The sequence below is a fragment of the Dendropsophus ebraccatus genome, chromosome 2 (assembly GCF_027789765.1).
Source record: "Dendropsophus ebraccatus isolate aDenEbr1 chromosome 2, aDenEbr1.pat, whole genome shotgun sequence".
Classification (NCBI taxonomy): Eukaryota; Metazoa; Chordata; class Amphibia; order Anura; family Hylidae; genus Dendropsophus; species Dendropsophus ebraccatus.
In genome coordinates this window covers 51671-68781 of record NC_091455.1, presented here as the reverse complement: position 1 = coordinate 68781, position 17111 = coordinate 51671, and the positions used below count along the sequence as shown (strand labels likewise).

Here is a 17111-nt window from a genome sequence, read left to right as displayed (position 1 = left end):
AACTACTTATATGGGGCACACAATGGGCTTGTCTACTACAGGGGGAGCACTGTTACAGTGGGAAACAATACAGTTGTGTCAAACGTCATTAAAGTAGTATCTGATGCTGCAAGGAGCAAAATGTTCTGTTTATTTAATAAAAAGAAAAAAAAATCGAGATTTAAATCGAGAATCGTCCAAAAAATTTTAAAAATCGAGATTTTATTTTTTGGCCATATCGCCCATCCCTACTCCAGTATATATGTCTCCTCCTGTATATACATGTATCCTCTATGTACCCCTGTGTATGCCTCCTCCTGTATATATATGTATATGTATGCCTATGTAGGTCTCCTCTGTACAGTTATTACCTGGCACCCTGCAGAACACCATATCCTGGCCTTCAGGCTCCTGTAGCCAGATGCAGGAGTGACAGCTGCAAGGAGAGAGCGGCCTCGCACAGCAGTTTGTTTTTAACTATAAGCGTCATAGGCACAGAGCAGCCCAGCAGCCCTCTTTATGTGGTACCGACAAGAGCGCTGGGGCAGTAAGCACCTGCAGCGCAGCCCTGAAGCCTTAAACCAGCTTGAACCAGTGGCAGCTGTACGCCCTATACAGTACTGGGGAAGACCGGCCCGGGTGGCAGATGCCATCCAAAGATCCAATTGATTAGAAACGTTGCCTTAATAGGGCCAAGATCACACACTGCCGCCATAGGCTCTGTATAAGGTGTCTGTCAGCAATAGATTCCCAGATCAAATCGCCCTATACCAATGTGACTGTAGGACCTAGTTATACTCACGTAATGACAAATGATAATCCCCCCCCCCATAGTCAGTAACAATGCCCCTTCTCCAATAATAAATCCCCCTTCCCTAGTAATAATGCACCTTGTAGCCATTATTAATGCCTCCTTCCTAGTAATAACAGCCCCTGTGGCCAGAAGTAATGCCCACCCTGTAGCTAGATGTATTGCTTCAATAGCCAGGTATGCACCAAGGAGCTAGGTATTGCTCTTGCAGCCCAATATGCCCCTTGCAGACAGCTATGCCCCCTTGAGCCAGGTATGACATACAACCAAGTATCCCCCCTGCAGCCAGATATGCTGCCTATAGAGAGGTATGCCCCTTTCAGCCAGATGTGCCCTTAGCCAGGTATGCCCTCTGCAGCCGAATATGCCCCTAGCGAGGTATGCCCTTTGCTGCAGGATATTCCACTAGCCAGGTATGCGCCCTTGCAGTCATATACACCCCTCCCCTTGCAGCCAGATACATGTCCCCTTGTAGTCATATACCCCCCCTATTAGCCTGATACATGACCACTTGCTGCCATATACACCCCTCCTCTTGTAGTCCGATACATGTCACTGTCCGATACATGTATACTGCCCCCCCACCCCGTAACCAGATGCATGCCCGCTTGTAGCTGTATACCACCCCCTCCTGTAACCAGATACATGCCCCCTTGTAGCCGTATACCACCCCCTCCTGTAACCAGTTACATGCCCCCTTGTAGCCGTATACCGCCCACCCCCCCACAATGTAACCAGATCCATTCCCCCCTTGTAGTCGTATACCGCGCCCCCCCCCCCCCCCCCCTGTAACAGTGTGGAATAGGAAACAGGACTGCCCACCTCTACCACTAGGATGGGGGCTCTTGTAGCAAAAGGTTCTTCAACTGATTCTCATGGATAGATGAGGCCCGTTCACACCGATTTAGAATACAGGTGAAGTAGACAAAAAAACCTTTAATCCAACCAGGGTCAGTAAGGGGGGGAAACATGGGGAAGGGGACCCTTCACTTAAATAACACAAACTAAATGTTGTGTAACTTTGTAATGTGTGTTATTTAGTAAAAAAATGTTTTACACCGTACTACCCCTTTAAACACTCCAAAGGCCTGGTATGGGCTGCCTGGGGCTCTACTCCCTCTCCTGCAGCAGAAACACAGAGACCTCATTCCTGCCTGGAACATATCTCGGTGTCAGTAGGAGTAGCTACAGGGGTCTGACTTCTGGCACCTTGCTCCTTCTCTGAAATACAAAAGACAGAGCTTCAGCTTTCCCCTGAGGATTTTCGGCCTTAGGCCAAAAAGGTTTCTCCAGTAATCTGTGACTTCACTGTGACCACAGACTCACATGTCCTCAAGCTGGCTCAGCGGGAAAGCTTCACACCTCCTCCTCCCCTTTTTTATTGTGTAATATGGATTTTAATTCTAATATTTATTGAGTTTTTCGAGACAATAATAGCTTAGAGAAGGCGCTGAGAAGCCGAAGTACAACATACAGAACATTAACATAACTTGGCAATGCCTACTAAAGGGGCGTATGGTCCCCCCAAAAAGAGCAAGAGGAAACCGTGAGAACATTCTCCTCCCCTTTATATAAAGGTTTCCATCATGTCCTCCCTTTCCCTTCTTCCTCCTGTAACATATATAAAGGTTTCCATCATGTCCTCCTTTCCCTTCTTCCTCCTGTAACATATATAAAAGTTTCCATCATGTCCTCCTTTCCCTTCTTCCTCCTGTAACATATATAAAGATTTCCATCATGTCTCCCCTTTCCCTTCTTCCTCCCATAACCTATATAAAGGTTTCCATCATGTCCTCCCTTTCCCTTCTTCCCTCCTGTAACATATATAAAGGTTTCCATCATGTCCTCCTTTCCCTTCTTCCTCCTGTAACATATATAAAAGTTTCCATCATGTCCTCCTTTCCCTTCTTCCTCCTGTAACATATATAAAGATTTCCATCATGTCTCCCCTTTCCCTTCTTCCTCCCATAACCTATATAAAGGTTTCCATCATGTCCTCCTTTCCCTTCTTCCTCCTGTAACATATATAAAGGTTTCCCTCATGTCTCCCCTTTCCCTTCTTCCTCCTGTAACATATATAAAGGTTTCCATCATGTCCCTTTCCCTTCCTCCTCCTGTAACATATATAAAGGTTTCCATCATGTCCTCCCTTTCCCTTCTTCCTCCCATAACCTATATAAAGGTTTCCATCATGTCCCCCTTTCCCTTCTTCCTCCTGTAACATATATAAAGGTTTCCATCATGTCCCCCCTTTCCCTTCTTCCTCCTGTAACATATATAAAGGTTTCCATCATGTCCCCCCTTTCCCTTCTCCCTCCTGTAACATATATAAAGGTTTCCATCATGTCCCCCCTTTCCCTTCTTCCTCCTGTAACATATATAAAGGTTTCCATCATGTCCCTTTCCCTTCCTCCTCCTGTAACATATATAAAGGTTTCCATCATGTCCTCCCTTTCCCTTCTTCCTCCCATAACCTATATAAAGGTTTCCATCATGTCCCCCTTTCCCTTCTTCCTCCTGTAACATATATAAAGGTTTCCATCATGTCCTCCCTTTCCCTTCTTCCTCCTGTAACATATATAAAGGTTTCCATCATGTCCTCCCTTTCCCTTCTTCCTCCTGTAACATATATAAAGGTTTCCATCATGTCCTCCCTTTCCCTTCTTCCCCTCTGTAACATATATAATGGTTTCCATCATGTCCTCCTTTCCCTTCTTCCCTCCTATAACATATATAAAGGTTTCCATCATGTCCTCCTTTCCCTTCTTCCTCCTGTAACATATATAAAGGTTTCCATCATGCTCCTCCTTTCCCTTCTTCCTCCTGTAACATATATAAAGGTTTCCCTCATGTCTCCCCTTTCCCTTCTTCCTCCTGTAACATATATAAAGGTTTCCATCATGTCCCTTTCCCTTCCTCCTCCTGTAACATATATAAAGGTTTCCATCATGTCCTCCCTTTCCCTTCTTCCTCCCATAACCTATATAAAGGTTTCCATCATGTCCCCCTTTCCCTTCTTCCTCCTGTAACATATATAAAGGTTTCCATCATGTCCTCCCTTTCCCTTCTTCCTCCTGTAACATATATAAAGGTTTCCATCATGTCCTCCCTTTCCCTTCTTCCTCCTGTAACATATATAAAGGTTTCCATCATGTCCCTCCTTTCCCTTCTTCCTCCTGTAACATATATAAAGGTTTCCATCATGCTCCTCCTTTCCCTTCTTCCTCCCATAACCTATATAAAGGTTTCCATCATGTCCCCCCTTTCCCTTCTTCCTCCTGTAACATATATAAAAGTTTCCATCATGTTCTCCCTTTCCCTTCTTCCTCCTGTAACATATATAAAGGTTTCCATCATGTCCCCCTTTCCCTTCTTCCTCCTGTAACATATATAAAGGTTTCCATCATGTCCCTCCCTTTCCCTTCTTCCCTCCTGTAACATATATAAAGGTTTCCATCATGTTTCCTTTCCCTTCTTCCTCCTGTAACATATATAAAAGTTTCCATCATGTCCTCCCTTTCCCTTCTTCCTCCTGTAACATATATAAAGGTTTCCATCATGTTTCCTTTCCCTTCTTCCTCCTGTAACATATATAAAGGTTTCCATCATGTCCTCCCTTTCCCTTCTTCCTCCCATAACCTATATAAAGGTTTCCATCATGTCCTCCCTTTCCCTTCTTCCTCCTGTAACATATATAAAGGTTTCCATCATGTTCTCCCTTTCCCTTCTTCCTCCTGTAACATATATAAAGGTTTCCATCATGTCCTCCCTTTCCCTTCTTCCTCCCATAACTTATATAAAGGTTTCCATCATGTCCTCCTTTCTCTTCTTCCTCCTGTAACATATATAAAGGTTTCCATGTTTCCTTTCCCTTCTTCCTCCTGTAACATATATAAAGGTTTCCATCATGTCCCTCCTTTCCCTTCTTCCCCCTGTAACATATATAAAGGTTTCCATCATGTCCTCCCTTTCCCTTCTTCCTCCTGTAACATATATAAAGGTTTCCATCATGTCCTCCCTTTCCCTTCTTCCTCCCATAACTTATATAAAGGTTTCCATCATGTCCTCCTTTCCCTTCTTCCTCCTGTAACATATATAAAGGTTTCCATCATGTTCCTCCTCTCCCTTCTTCCTCCTGTAACATATATAAAGGTTTCCATCATGTCCTCCCTTTCCCTTCTTCCTCCTGTAACATATATAAAGGTTTCCATCATGTCCTCCCTTTCCCTTCTTCCTCCCATAACCTATATAAAGGTTTCCATCATGTCCTCCCTTTCCCTTCTTCCTCCTGTAACCTATATAAAGGTTTCCATCATGTCCTCCCTTTCCCTTCTTCCTCCTGTAACATATATAAAGGTTTCTATCATGTCCTCCCTTTCCCTTCTTCCTCCTGTAACATATATATAAAGGTTTCCATCATGTCCCCCCTTTCCCTTCTTCCTCCTGTAACATATATAAAGGTTTCCATCATGTCCCCCCTTTCCCTTCTTCCTCCTGTAACATATATAAAGGTTTCCATCATGTCCCTCCTTTCCCTTCCTCCTCCTGTAACATATATATAAAGGTTTCCATCATGTCCTCCCTTTCCCTTCTTCCTCCCATAACCTATATAAAGGTTTCCATCATGTCGCCCTTTCCCTTCTTCCCCCCTGTAACATATATAAAGGTTTCTATCATGTCCTCCCTTTCCCTTCTTCCTCCTGTAACATTCCTTCCTTCCTGCTTATAGGGATGTATTTGCTCATGAAATGTAACCTTTATTGTAGCTTTAAGGGTTATTCCGGGGAAAATCAATAAATCAGCAATGGAAAGGGTTAACCAAGGTCACCATACCCGGCCTGCCTCCGGCTCTCCTTATTAGCAGCAGAGCACTGAACCCTGAGTGGCTTGGTAGCGTGTAGCCAATCAGGGAGACGGAGGCAGGCCGGGTATGGTGACCTTGGTTGACCCTTTCCATTGCTAATTTATTGATTTTCATGGGCATTTCTTGTTCCTGTGTAGCTATATAATTATTTTCCTATTTTGTATTGATTACATTTTGGATTATTTAGGCTCAGAGAATCAAATATCATATTTCCCACCATTTCCCTGGGGAAAAAACAAAAAAAAAAAAAACAGAAGATTTACCCCAAGCAGAGGTAACAGAGTCTCCCCTGCTGCCGCAGTGCCCATAGCGTTACCTTTCTCCACACAGTAGGAGTCCACCAGCGCAGACCGGAGTAGCCCCAGAAGGAGCAGAGAGACAAAGAAGAGTCCCATCATGTCCGCTACCTGCCGAGTTTGAGCAGAGCCATACATAAGAATTAGAAAGGTTTGTTGGATTAGAAGTAATGGGAAAGGTTAGAAAGGCTAGGGGCTCATAACAGTAGAGTCAACAGGATTACATTTAGGAGGGTTTTTGGGGTACGGTTAGGGATAATAAAATTACTGGGGTTTAGTTCCATATAGTTTGTAATGGTCAGGTTTGTAAGGTTTCGGTCAAGGCTAATAAGTGGTGTACATGCACCAGCAGAGAAGGAGCTGGTGTTATTACTCTATGCTCTTCATGGCTCTTGGACCAACACCCCATCTTTTCATTTATTGACAATGCTGTTCCCTAGAAAGAGAAGTTGGGGCACATAGGTGTAGTAGGTTTAGGGTTAGTAGGTTTAGGGTGTGTTCACAGTCCGATTTAATTGCAATCATTAAAGTCAAAGCCAGGAACAGGAACAGTGTTAGTAGGGTTAGGAGTAGGGCTCATGGTGTTAGTAGGGCTCATAGTGTTAGCAGGGTTAGGAGTAGGGCTCATGGTGTTAGTAGGGTTAGGAGTAGGGCTGATAGTGTTAGTAGGGTTTATGGTGTTAGTAGGGTTAGGATTTGGGCTCATAGTGTTAGGAGTAGGGCTCATGGTGTTAGTAGGGCTCATAGTGTTAGTAGCATTAGGAGTAGGGCTCATGGTGTTAGTAGGGTTAGGAGTAGGGCTCATAGTGTTAGTAGGGCTCATGGTGTTAGTAGGGTTAGGATTAGGGCTTATAGTCTTAGTAGGGTTAGGATTAGGGTTCATAGTGTTAGTAGGGTTAGGAGTAGGGCTCTTGGTGTTAGTAGGGCTCATAGTGTTAGTAGGGTTAGGAGTAGGGCTCATGGTGTTAGTAGGGATAGGAGTAGGGCTCATGGTGTTAGTAGGGCTCATGGTGTTAGTAGGGTTAGGATTAAGACTCAGTGTTAGTAGGGTTAGGATTAGGGTTAGGCTCGTAGGGTTAGGGCTCATAGTGTTAGTAGGGTTAGGAGTAGGGCTCATAGTGTTAGTAGGGTTAGGGCTCATGGTGTTAGTAGGGTTAGGGCTCATGGTGTTAGTAGGGCTCATAGTGTAAGTAGGGTTAGTGTTTATAGTGTTAGTAGGGTTAGGGCTTATAGTGTTAGTAGGGTTAGGGCTCATGGTGTTAGTAGGGCTCATAGTGTAAGTAGGGTTAGTGTTTATAGTGTTAGTAGGGTTAGGGCTTATAGTGTTAGTAGGGTTAGGGCTCATGGTGTTAGTAGGGTTAGGAGCAGGGCTCATTAAGTGTGTAGGGTTAGGGCTCATACTGTTATGGATTAGGGATCATAGTGTAATCTGAGTTAGGTTTAGGGCTCATAAATTTAGTAGGGCTAGGGATTATTGGGTTAGTTGAGCTAGGATTAGTAGCATTAAGGTCCATAAGGGTTAGTGTGAGTAGGGCTCATAGTACTATAAGATTAGGACTCAATGTTGGTAGGAGAAGGGTCAGTAAGGTAAGGGTAAGCAGTAAAAAAAACCCACCTTAGTCCTGTCAGAGATCAGCTCTGAGACTCCTGAGTCCCTTTCCAATATTTATATCCTTAGGATCACACCCATATAGTCCTCAGTGTTTACTGTGCAGGTTCCCATAGAGGTCGCCCAGTTCTGACCACTTGATGCCTAATCCCCTCAGGTATCGCTGCATTAGAGTCATTGTTAAGCCGCATAAATAAAGTGACAGCTATGATAAATTATTTCTGCAGTGCTGCCAACTAGAATTAATCTTCATCCAGAATCTTGTTTTGTGCCAGTTCTCTTACTTATTATAAGAAGCTGATAACAAATGTTAATGGAGATGTCATCATATCTAGAGATGAGCGAAGGTACAGAAGGAACGAAGCAAAGCCATTCATTCCTATCTGCATTCTGCTCATCAGGCTGCAGGCTGCCCGGCTCCCTGCTGCTCTTCCCCAGGTACTGTGAAAAGATGGATCCAGTCCTAGGAACCTTCTCCCATTTCCCCAGGACTGGATCCAGCTTTTTTCCAACACCCAGAGAGGAGCAGCAGGGAGTGGAGCAGCCCACAGCCGGATGAGCAGAATCCTGTTAGGAACAAATCTCTTTGCTTCATTCCTACTGTAGATTTGCTCATGTGTAATCATATCGGTTAGCAGTGCAGGGTTTGCCGGCATTGCAGGACCGGAGGCTCTGGTGCAAAGATGCAACGCAACAATGGGATAGTAGAAACTTCTTGATAAGGCAACAAGTTTTGAGGTACTCAGACACCTTTGTCAAGCCAAGAGAAGACACGCATATACACATACAAATGGCGATCATATTTAAAACCAGAGTGCATGCACCAAAAATACGGCACGCCCCCAGTTCCAAACAAATTATTATAATGTCTCCAAAAGCTGTACATGATTAAATAATTATAAGAAATATAAGAACTGTAACACCAAGAAGTGGAATAATTAGAATGTTTAAAATTATGGATGTAATTTTTAAGTGTAGGTCATGTGATCGGGTGGAAGAGTACATGACCAGGATAAGAAGTGACATCATACAGTGACCTGATCAAAACGCATATAAAAGCTACAAAAGATAAAATGATTTTACAATAACTGTAGAACCAAAAGGATGAAGAATTAGGCAGAGTTAACACTATGAAAGACACTGGCCGTTGTGTGACACGGCCGTGTCACAGAACAGCTGGTGTCAGTGAACAACTGGATGAACTTAATTTCTTTAGAATTGGGATGCAGGCACATACAATGAATAGCAGCCGCACAAAACTGACATGTCAGTTTTTTCTGCGGCCGCAAGGAATCCCGGCCGGAGTGTATACACTCCATCCGGGATTCCATTACAATCAATGTTATTGGCAACTACGGCCAATGTTTAATAAAACTATATGGTTGTGTGAACATTTTAATCACTTTTTATGAATTTTTTTGTGATATATAATTTAATAAAATCAGCAATCCTGGTGCGTTTTTTTTACCCCCCCCCCCCCCCCCCCATTAACGCTGCTCACCATGCGGGAACAATAATGTTATATTTTAATAGATCAGACAATTCCGCACGCTACAATATGTTTATTTACATTTTTATTTTTAATCTTTTATGGGGAGGGGGTTCTAAGGGTTTTTTTAATACTTGTATAAAACTTTATTTTATTTTTTTTTATTTACACTTTTATCACTGTAAAATATGCAATCAGTAGATTGCATGTACTAGATCAGTGTTGTCGGCGATCTATGTAGAGAGTCTGCTTGAGAGCAGACTCTATACATTGATCGCCCATCAGACAGGACGGAGGTAAGGAGCTTACCCCCGCCTGTCGGCACATGCGAACGGCTGCGGGGATCCTGATCACTCAGTGACAAATGCTTGATCCAACACTAGGCACCTTAAACGCCGTGATCGCTGTACATCACAGCGTTTAAGGGGTTAAGGGGTTCTCATTACCTCCAGGCCCCGGACATTGATGTGAGCGGGATCAATCTCTCTGCAACGCTCCCACTCATATAATTAACCCAGTCAGAGCAGGAATGTATATATACAGTTTGCTGACGTGAAGGTGTTAAAGATACTACCCATCTTTTGCAGATGCTGAATAAGGTACAATGGAAAACAAACTATATAATGGGCACAGTAGATGTGACCTCCCTATATACAATTATTGAAAACAAAAAGGGAATAGAAGCTGCAGAACATTTAATTAAAAAAAAAAAAAATTAAAAAATATCCTCCAGAAGACGTAACCTATATAGGAAAATACGTTGATTTATATTGACTGGGGGAGCTATTATCACACTCCGGCTCCTCCATAACTGGCCGCTCACACCCCGGGGAGTTATTATCACACTCCGGCTCCTCCATAACTGGCCGGTCACACCCCGGGGAGTTATTATCACACTCCATCTCCTCCATAACTGGCCGCTCACACCCCCGGGGGTTATTATCACACTCCGGCTCCTCCATAACTGGCCGGTCACACCCCGGGGAGTTATTATCACACTCCGGCTCCTCCATAACTGGCCGCTCACACCCCGGGGAGTTATTATCACACTCCATCTCCTCCATAACTGGCCGCTCACACCCCGGGGAGTTATTATCACACTCCGGCTCCTCCATAACTGGCCGCTCACACCCCGGGGAGTTATTATCACACTCCGGCTCCTCCATAACTGGCCGCTCACACCCCGGGGAGTTATTATCACACTCCATCTCCTCCATAACTGGACGCTCACACCCCGGGGGGGTTTTATCACACTCCGGCTCCCCGATACCTGGCCGCTCACACCCCGAGAGTTATCACACTCCATCTCCTCCATAACTGGCCGCTCACACCCCGGGGAGTTATCACACTCCATCTCCTCCATAACTGGCCGCTCACCACAGGGAGTTATTATCACACTCCGGCTCCTCCATAACTGGCCGCTCACCCCAGGGAGTTATTATCACACTCCGGCTCCTCCATAACTGGCCGGTCACACCCCGGGGGGTTATTATCACACTCCGGCTCCTCCATAACTGGCTGCTCACACCCGGGGAGTTATTATCACACTCCTGCTCCTCCATAACTGTCCGCTCACACCCCAGGGGGTTATTATCACACTCCGGCTCCTCCATAACTGGCCGCTCACACCCCAGGGGGTTATTATCACACTCCGGCTCCTCCATAACTGTCCGCTCACACCCCAGGGGGTTATTATCACACTCCGGCTCCTCCATAACTGGCCGCTCACACCCCGGGGGGTTATTATCACACTCCGGCTCCTCCATAACTGGCCGCTCACACCCCGGGGGGTTATTATCACACTCCGGCTCCTCCATAACTGGCCGCTCACCCCAGGGAGTTATCACACTCCGGCTCCTCCATAACTGGCCACTCACACCCCGGGAAGTTATTATCACACTCAGGCTCCTCCATAACTGGCCGCTCACACCCCAGGGAGTTATTATCACACTCCGGCTCCTCCATTACTGGCCGCTCACACCCCAGGGGAGTTATCACACTCCGGCTCCTCCATAACTGTCCGGTCACACCCCGGGAGTTATTATCACACTCCGGCTCCTCCATAACTGGCCGCTCACACCCCGGGAAGTTATCACACTCCAGCTCCTCCATAACTGGCCGCTCACACCCCAGGGAGTTATTATCACACTCCGGCTCCTCCATAACTGGCCGTTCACCCCAGGGAGTTATCACACTCCAGCTCCTCCATAACTGGACGCTCACACCCCGGGGAGTTATTATCACACTGCGGCTCCTCCATAACTGGCCGGTCACACCCCGGGGAGTTATTATCACACTCCGGCTCCTCCATAACTGTCCGCTCACACCCCGGGGAGTTATTATTACACTCCGTCTCCTCCATAACTGGCTGGTCACACCCCAGGGAGTTATCACACTCCGGCTACTCTATAACTGGCCGGTCACACCCCGGGGAGTTATTATCACACTCCGGCTCCTCCATAACTGGCTGGTCACACCCCGGCGAGTTATCACACTCCGGCTCCTCCATAACTGGACGCTCACACCCCGGGGGGTAATTATCACACTCTGGCTCCTCCATAACTGGCCGCTCACACCCTGTGAAGTTATTATCACACTCAGACTCCTCCATAACTGTCCGGTCACAACCCGGGGAGTTATTATCACTCTCCGCCTCCTCCATAACTGGACAGTCACACCCCGGGGAGTTATTATCACACTCCGGCTCCTCCATAACTGGCCGGTCACACCCCGGGGTGTTATCTCACTCCGGCTCCTCCATAACTGGCCGCTCACAGGCTGGGGAGTTATTATCACACTCCAGCTCCTCCATAACTGGGCGGTCACACCCAGGGGGGTTATTATCACACTCCAGCTCCTCCATAACTGTCAAGTCACACCCCGGGGGGTTATTATCACACTCCAGCTCCTCCATAACTGGCTGGTCACAACCCGGGGAGTTATTATCACACTCCGGCTCCTCCATAACTGTCCCCTTACACCCTGGGGGGGTTATTATCACACTCCAGCTCCTCCATAAGTGGCCGGTCACACCCCGGGGGGTTATTATGACAGTGGGGTACCGAAGATCGGGCTCAGTAGCTTCTGTGTAATGTCCAACATGATCCTGGGGCGACTTCTGAGGGAATAAGGAAAGATATAAAGCAGCTTCTCCTGTGTGTGCAATGGATGCAGCCAGTCTCCAGCCTCTATGTCCTGAACTACTCACAACTAGACTAGATGGTGCAGGTGATCTTTTCCTGCTGACAGTCTTCTATGTTTCTAACTAATATTTATCATACACAAAGATACACTGCTAACACTGCCAGATCCCTGTAATATAGAGGTCAGCCATAGTGATATACAGGGGTCACACATAGTGGTAGAGAGAGTTCACACATAGTGATTATATTGTGATTCCCTGACTCGGGGGTAGATGTTTTGGTGGCTATGGGATATTTTCCTTTCCATGTCTCACAGTCTGGGTTTAAAGTGGGGCGATTAGTAAACAGGCTAAGGAAACACTGTTTCGAGGAAGGGTCTAAATTACCAGTGTTCCATCCTACAGCTCCCTTGCCGATAATCATACTCAGATCCCCGCAGGCAGCAACATCACAGAACTCAAATTTAAAAGTTGGCACTTGATGAATTATACCAAAATGTAGTTACTCCTCGACTTTGTGTGATTGCTACTGCCTGTGTCCTCACCTCCACCCAAACCAGACACAATTTAAAAAGGATATAGGCGTTTTTCATGGTGAAGGACAGGCGGCAGACACTTTCTTGCAGTGTAAAGCATGGACCCAGGTGGATTTTCCCTCAAGTTTCATAGAGGTTGGGGACACCAGGAGCACTTGAAATGGGCCTTCAAATCGGGGTTCTAGAGCGTCTCTGACGTGCTTCTTTACAACCACAAAATCGCATGGCTGAAGCAAGTGAGTACTTTGGTCAGCTTCAGGGTCTGGAATAGAGGAAAAGACTGCAGCATGTGTTATTTTCAGCTCATTACACAGATTCACAACATACTTAACTATCATTTCCTGCTGTCAACTGTTAGGGATAGTAACTTCCAAGCCTAGGGGGACCTCCAAAAAGGATTTCATATGGGGGTGAGGCCAGTGGGTTGCCTAGGGGTGTTCCTAACAGAATATAGATTGTAGTAGAGATCCCAGGTACCAGATATAACTTAGCAATTGCAGAGATCATCTGATTCTTTCCTCGATGGGTAACTCCATGGGCCCATTGTACCACTGCGCGATACAAAGCTCTTGGCAATCAAAGTTTCTTTCCTTTCCTCCAGAATCCATCTTGTTGAATCTCAGCTCCTTGCTTTTCCCATTCCTTCTTTTCTTCTGGGCCTGTTTGAGTCTGAAATTGCTTCAATAGAGTAATGCCTGGATTTGATATTCCTTGTTGTTTGGTTTCTCCCTCTCTTTCTTCTTTTTTCCTGCTCTTGTAAACACATGTATGCCAATGCCAGCCTCTGCTTCCTCTCGAACCTGTGGAAGAAGTGCTGCAGCTTTTGCTGCCAAATCTGCTCTGTGATTGCCTCTGGCTTCTTCTGTCTCTGTTCTGCCATGAGCTTTTATCTTCAAAATGGCTACTTGAGTTGGTAGAGTGAGAGCTTCCCTCAAAGTCTTGACGGCTTAATGGTTCTTGATGGGTGTTCCACTAGCTGTCTGGAAACCTCGCAGGGCCCACTTCAAAATCATGCGCTATTCCATGACCGTAGGCTGAGTCCGTGTAAATATTGGCGGTCTCTCCTTCTGCCAGCCGGCAGGCTTCAGTCAAGGCCCTGAGTTCAGCTTCCTGGGCCGACATCCTAAAAGGTAAGGGAGCTGCCTTCACGGTTTCTGATGAGGTAACCACAGCAAAACCAGTATGGAATTGTCCCCTTTCATCCGCGTATCTTGAACCGTCAGTGAAGAAAATGTAATCAGGATTGTCCAGTTTAGAAGCAGAGACAGTGGAGGGTTGTGAAGTTTCTGCCTCCATTTGTTTAAGGCGATCATGATAGTCATCATCAGGACTTCCCTCGTGGGGTGTTTGGTTAGGGAGTATGTCTTCATAATCTGACTGATAGTCCCCCCCTTGAGAGAGGAAGCAGAGTAGCAGGATTTAAAAGAATACATCTCTTCAAGGTAACATATTCAGGCATATGCAAGGAACATTGGAGACACATGTTGCGCTGCATAGAAAGATAAGGTTGTTGAGACTGTTTGAGAATTGCTTGAAGATCGTGAGCAGCAAGAATAGTCAGTGGATGACCTAGAACAATGTCTTCAATCTTGTCAAGGAGGGCCTGGGCCGCTAGAACAGCTTTGAGGCATGTAGGCATTGAGCGAGCCACTGGGTCTAGTCTGCATGAGTAATAGTCAAGATGCCTCATCCGATGGCCATGTTTCTGAGCTAAGACTCCAGAAGCATGGTCTTCTGAGATGAATAGGCAGAAAGGCTGATTGTAATCAGGTATCCCTAGGGCAGGGGCTTCCAAGATCAGTTGTTTAAGTTTCCAGAAGCAATCTTCAGCCTCGGGAGTCAGTCTTCTTGTTTCCGCAATGTCTTTGAAGGAGTCATAAAGAGGTTGCATAAGAGCAGAGGCATTGGGTATCCACTGATGACAATAGTTAATCAGACCAAGGAAAGCTTGGAGCTGTGTTAAGGTGGTAGGTAGAGGGATTGCTTGGACAGCTTTTTTTGCGTTCTGCAATGAGGTGTGTGGCCCCTTCTGATATGCAATGACCAAGGAAGACAACTTTCTTGAGGCACCACTGAAGCTTGGACTTAGAGACTTTACAATTTATGGACGCCAAATGTTATAGAAGACTGATGGAGTGTTCCTGGCAGGCAGATTCATCTGGAGCACAGAGGAGTAGGTCATCCACATATTGTAGTAGGGTTATCTCCGGGTGAGCCAAGATCCATGGTTGTAGACAAATCTGAAGAGCCTGAGTGAATTGATTGGGAGAGTTTTGGGCTCCTTGGGGCAATCTGGTCCAGGTGTATTGGGCTCCTCGATATGTGAAAGAAAATAGGTATCTGCTGTCCTCCCTCAGAGGAATGCTGAAATACGCGTTGGCCAAATCTATGACTGTGAAACAAGCCGCAGTAGGAGGGATTTGGCTGAGAAGGGTATGGGGATTAGGTCCCACAGGGGTCTCCAAAATAGTAACAGCGTTCACAGCTCTAAGATCTTGAACGAAACGGTATTTGGTAGGTTCACCTGGTGCAGTTCTTTTCTTGACGGGAAACAGAGGAGTGTTTGCTGGAGATATACATCGGATGAGTACTCCTTTAGCCAAAAAGGTATTGATTTGCTCTTCCAGAGACTTCTCTTGTCCAGCCTTCAAAGGATACTGTGGTAATCGGGTTGGAGATGCTCCTTCCTTGAGGAGAACACCAACAGGCGCCACAGGGAGCAAACCAATGTCATCAGGACCTGTGGACCAAAGACTTTCAGGAATCAAGGGTATTACTTCAGGAGGAATGGACGTCTCCAGGTTTGGGAGGATCACAAAAGTATTCACCGCTTGAAGGGCACACAATTCTTCAGATGAGGGAGTATTCTCCAAGTCCAGGTACATTTCAGAAAAGTCATATCTGATAGTAGCCCCAATTTTTTGTAGGAGGTCTGCACCCAATAGATTGGTTGGGCAGGAGGGAGAGACAAGAAGTCTGGATAGTATATTTTGATAACCAACAGGTACCGGATAGGTAAGACGTGTCTTGGTAGGATTTCCATCTACTCCAACACAGGGAATAAAATCAGGAGAGAGAATGACCCCAGGTGGAATATCAGAAGTCTTTAGTACAGATCTGGCTGCACCTGTGTCCACTAAAAAAGGAAGTTCATGACCATTCACTGGGAGTTTAACTGTTAGAACAGGGCCAGATTGGTAATTGGGGTCATTGGTGAGATTGGTGAAAACAGTAGACGCAGGCTTGCCAAAATCCTATAGTTGTCCAGGATAGAATTGGTCTTGAAGAGGAGGACCCTGTTGGTTGTAGCCTTGAGGAGGAGGAGGAGGAGGAGGAAAGGCTTCCTGATCTGGAGCTTGGTAACATCCTTGGTTAGGTGCCTGGTAACGTCCTTGATTATGTGCTTGGTAACATCCTTGATTATAATCCTGATAGTTTCGTTGTGATTGCATGTTGAAATTTTGGACATTCTGAGTCCCTCGACGGAAAGAGCGACAATTCCTCTGTATATGTCCGTGCTTTCCACAAAAATGGCAGGTGATATGTTTGGGTGTCATGTGTCTGGTATATGGTGCTTGTGGGAGCTGAGATTGCTGTGGTCTATGGTATTGGTTCCCAGGATAAAGTTGTAAAGGTTGATTAATCATTATTGTCTCAGTCTGGGATGCTCCTGAGGCATCAATAACTTCTTGCAGGACAGCCACTTTGGTTTCAGCTTTTTTTGGTGGAGCAGTTTTAATTCTTTGCTTCTCAATGGCTTTGGCAATGAGCAAGACTTGATTCTCAGGTAAGTCCACATATTCTGGCCTGGATTCTTCTAGTTTCTTCCGGATGGGGTCCAATAGACCCTTCACAAAGGATTCTGAGTTGGAGTGAAAGGTACATATCGAGGACGCTCTTGTTGCAATAGAGTAGGGTCAGGTGGTGGCCATGATGCTGGTGGTGGTGGCGGCTGTGGTAGTAGCTGTGTCTCTGCTGATGGTGGTGGCGGTGGTAGTAGCTGCATTTCGATCAAAGGTAATGGTGACTGTAGTTGAAGTTGTAGTGGTGGTGTTGGTGGCTGTGGCAGACCTGGAATTAATTCCTCTTTTATCGGGTTGTGAGCCGGAGCCATCACATTCTGCAAAGCAGTTTTTGAAGGCCAAAAGGGGGTCTTGGGCAAAGTAATATCTTTCCAGGTCTCCACCAGTAGATCTGCCGTTTTAGGTAAGGGCACAACAATCCGGACTTCCCCAATGTGGGAATAGGGTTATGTTTAAGTATTGCAGAAAGAATTGTGGAGACACAGGATAACATAGGAAAGCCAAATAATCCAGCAGAAATGAGAGGTAAAGAGACAGATTTAAATCTCTTAATTTTAACCACATCAAGGATGTTGTGTATGG

The 17111-nt window shown here is 45.9% G+C and overlaps 1 protein-coding gene across 2 annotated transcripts in view; it reads right to left on the bottom strand.

Moving 5' to 3' along the window:
* The window catches only part of LOC138784243 (fucolectin-1-like), an 81213-nt gene that overhangs the window by 30250 nt on the left and 33852 nt on the right, over positions 1-17111 (bottom strand). The window contains exons 1-2 of one of the 2 annotated variants that reach the window (XM_069959747.1): positions 7566-7763; positions 5971-6061 (exon numbers count right to left, since the gene is read on the bottom strand). The exons of the other annotated variant lie outside the window; for it this stretch is intronic. Coding sequence (XP_069815848.1) covers positions 5971-6052 — 82 coding nt within the window. The 5' untranslated portion in view covers positions 6053-6061; positions 7566-7763. Of the gene's footprint in view, positions 1-5970; positions 6062-7565; positions 7764-17111 lie in introns of those variants that run through there. 2 annotated transcript variants of the gene reach the window in all.